Consider the following 3,711-nt stretch of genomic DNA (forward strand, 5'->3'; position numbering starts at 1 on the left):
TAATATACCTTTAATGTGGATTAATTTTGTTGATATGGGAGTCGAATTGTTAATGCATTTGTTATAGATTTTATATTACATGAATTTTAGTATTTTTATTTATTAATGCATTTGTGAGATTGTAAAACTTGAGAAACGCATAAGAATTAAAATTTACATCTATTGTAGATTAATGCTATTGATATGAGAGGCGAATTGGTTAGCCTTGAAAAAGAATATTGCGTGAAAAAATACCAAGAAACTATTGTCTCTTTGTCTTAAATATTTTGAGCATAAACGATTTATATACATTATGAACCATTAAAAAAAATGCAAATACAGGCGCTTGTGCATACACATAAATAATGAATCCACAACAAATGTAAACAATAATTTATTTTTACAGAGCACAAACCAAACCCAGGTTTTATAGAATCCACTAAAACATGGCTATACCACTCCATTCATATAGCAATAAATCTGTAGGGTTTGTAACCAATTGGTTTCATAATAGGCTTTACGATTTCTGTGTCCATGTCAAGTCTTGGATGATTGCTCTAAAGTCTGTCCAACTACAAATAGTGGTTGGCATCTGATTGGGGTGTATATATATATATATATATATATATATATATATATATATATACAGTATATTTATACAGATATATATACATATATATATGTATATATATATGTGTGTGTGTGTATATATAATTTATATATATATATACATATACATATTTACTTGCAGTAGGGATACGTATGTAGTAGAAATATATATATATATATATATATATATATATATATATATATATATGTATATATAGAGGTATATATATAAATTATATATATATATATATATATACATATATATATATATATATATGTGTGTGTGTGTGTGTAGGTGTGTATGTATGTATATATATATATATATATATATATATATATATATATATATATATATATATATGTATACATCACTCACCAGGACTTCCCTCGACCAAATCCTCCTCGAAGATCGTTTCCAAAAGCGATCTGTCATCCTCCGGCGGGCATTCGGCTTTCACACCCACGCCTATCTTGTCATCCGGCATTCCCTCCGTAGAAACAGTTATCTCTCTAATGATCTCCGAAATAGCATCAGCAGCAGCAGCATCATCAGTCGTCAGGGGAGGAGGCGGCGTCGGGGGAGGGGTGGAATGCTTCAAGGGTGGAGGCGGGGAAGGGGAACCGTCGTATTGGGAGAGGGGTTTGGGAGCGGCAGATGTCGAGGTGGTGCCCAACTGCAGGAGGTCTTTGTTGAGCGGTAAGTGGGATTCGCTGTTCATCACCTGGGAAAGATAAAGAGGAACAGTTATGAAAGTGATGCGAAGTAAGAGGAGAGCTAAAGAGGGTTCGTTTGTTGAGTAAGAGGAGAGCTAAAAATGGTTAGTTTGTTAAGTAGGAGACTAAAAATGATTAGTTTGTTAAGTAAGAGAGCTAAAAATGGTTAGTTTGTTAAGTAGGAGAGCTAAAAATTGTTAGTTTGTTAAGTTGGAGAAAATGGTTAGTTTGTTAAGTAGGAGAAAATGGTTAGTTTGTTCAGTAGGAGAGCTGAAAATGGTTAGTTTGTTCAGTAGGAGAGCTAAAAAGGGTTAGTTTGTTAAGTAGGAGAGCTAAAAAGGGTTAGTTTGTTAAGTAAGAGAGCTAAAAAGGGTTAGTTTGTTAAGTAGGAGAGCTAAAAATGGTTAGTTTGTTAAGTAGGAGACTAAAAATGGTTAGTTTGTTCAGTAGGAGAGCTAAAAAGGGTTAGTTTGTTCAGTAGGAGAGCTAGAAAGGGTTAGTTTGTTCAGTAGGAGAGCTAAAAAGGGTTAGTTTGTTCAGTAGGAGAGCTAAAAAGGGTTAGTTTGTTAAGTAAGAGAGCTAAAAAGGGTTAGTTTGTTAAGTAGGAGAGCTAAAAATGGTTAGTTTGTTAAGTAGGAGAGCTAAAAAGGGTTAGTTTGTTAAGTAAGAGAGCTAAAAAGGGTTAGTTTGTTAAGTAAGAGAGCTAAAAATGGTTAGTTTGTTCAGTAGGAGAGCTTTTAAGGGTTAGTTTGTTCAGTAGGAGAGCTAAAAAGGGTTAGTTTGTTAAGTAAGAGAGCTAGAAAGGGTTAGTTTGTTAAGTAAGAGAGCTAAAAAGGGTTAGTTTGTTAAGTAAGAGAGCTAAAAATGGTTAGTTTGTTAAGTAGGAGAGCTAAAAAGGGTTAGTTTGTTAAGTAAGAGAGCTAAAAAGGGTTAGTTTGTTAAGTAAGAGAGCTAAAAATGGTTAGTTTGTTCAGTAGGAGAGCTTTTAAGGGTTAGTTTGTTCAGTAGGAGAGCTAAAAATGGTTAGTTTGTTAAGTAGGAGAGCTAGAAAGGGTTAGTTTGTTAAGTAGGAGAGCTAAAAATGGTTAGTTTGTGAAGTAAGAGGAGAGCTGAAGATGGTTAGTTTGTTGAGTAAGAGGAGAGATAAAGATGGTTAGTTTGTGAAGTAAGAGGAGAGCTGAAGATGGTTATTTTGTTGAGTAAGAGGAGAGATAAAGATGGTTAGTTTGTGAAGTAAGAGGAGAGCTGAAGATGGTTATTTTGTTGAGTAAGAGGAGAGCTAAAGATGGTTAGTTTTTGTATTAAGATGAGAGTCAATGAAGCTTTTAAGGTTTAATGGTTACTCATGAATGGCAAGGGACAGTGACAATGCCCTAGATACTAGCTATATATACATATAATCAGTGCACAAACCCCTCTCCACCCAAGCTAGGACCATGGAAAACCGGGCAATAGCTGCTGATGACGTGATAATGCCCTAACAAGAAAATGCCCTAGAGACTAGCTATTTGATATAATCATTGCACACGCCCCCTCTCCACCCAAGCTAGGACCATGGAAGGCCAGGCAATTGCTGCTAATGACTCAGTAGGTTGACCTAAATGTACTCCAAACCCCCCATCCTTACTCAAAAGGATGGTTAGGTTGCAGACACTATTAGAAACTATCGAGCCTCAGCGTAACCTGAATCCCAGTCCTGCAGATCGCCAGGCAGGAACTTTCGTTTAATGAAAAACATTTTTTTTCTGATGTGGCTAGAAAAGAAATGTCTTGGTTTTAAGAAAAAAATAGAATAACGAAAAATGTCTATAACTTGATAAATACAACAAATCTATATTTTCAAAGTAAACGTAAGATTTTGCATGCTCGTTCAATGATAATTAGACAATACGTAAGTAGTGAGAGTAAAATAATAGGAATGTTAAAAAGGAAGGAATATTAGCACCTAATAATACTAAAAATGAATATCATTGCTAAGAAAATACTTATCAGATTAGCCAAAGATGAAAATCTAATTTGCATTAAACCTGCATGAGATATGATTTTATTGCTATCTTGTAGTAATGAGATATGATTTTATTGCTATATTGTAGTAATGAGATATGATTTTATTGCTATATTGTAGTAATGAGATATGATTTTATTGCTATCTTGTAGTAATGAGACGTGATTTTATTGCTATCTTGTAGTAATGAGATATGATTTTATTGCTATCTTGTAGTAATGAGATATGATTTTATTGCTATCTTGTAGTAATGAGACGTGATTTTATTGCTATCTTGTAGTAATGAGATATGATTTTATTGCTATCTTGTAGTAATGAGATATGATTTTATTGGTATCTTGTAGTAATGAGATATGATTTTATTGCTATCTTGTAGTAATGAGATATGATTTTATTGCTATCTT

The 3,711-nt window shown here is 33.5% G+C and overlaps 1 protein-coding gene across 1 annotated transcript in view; it reads right to left on the reverse strand.

The window, feature by feature from the left end:
* Positions 1–1,300, reverse strand: part of LOC137631681 (calcitonin gene-related peptide type 1 receptor-like) — a 102,475-nt gene extending 101,175 nt beyond the window's left edge. The window contains exon 1 of the mRNA XM_068363556.1: positions 965–1,300. Within this exon, the coding sequence (XP_068219657.1) occupies positions 965–1,073 (109 nt within the window). The 5' untranslated portion in view covers positions 1,074–1,300. The remainder of the gene's footprint in view (positions 1–964) is intronic.
* Positions 1,301–3,711: the final 2,411 nt, after the last annotated feature.

Source organism: Palaemon carinicauda, chromosome 40, assembly GCF_036898095.1.
Source record: "Palaemon carinicauda isolate YSFRI2023 chromosome 40, ASM3689809v2, whole genome shotgun sequence".
Taxonomy (NCBI): Eukaryota; Metazoa; Arthropoda; class Malacostraca; order Decapoda; family Palaemonidae; genus Palaemon; species Palaemon carinicauda.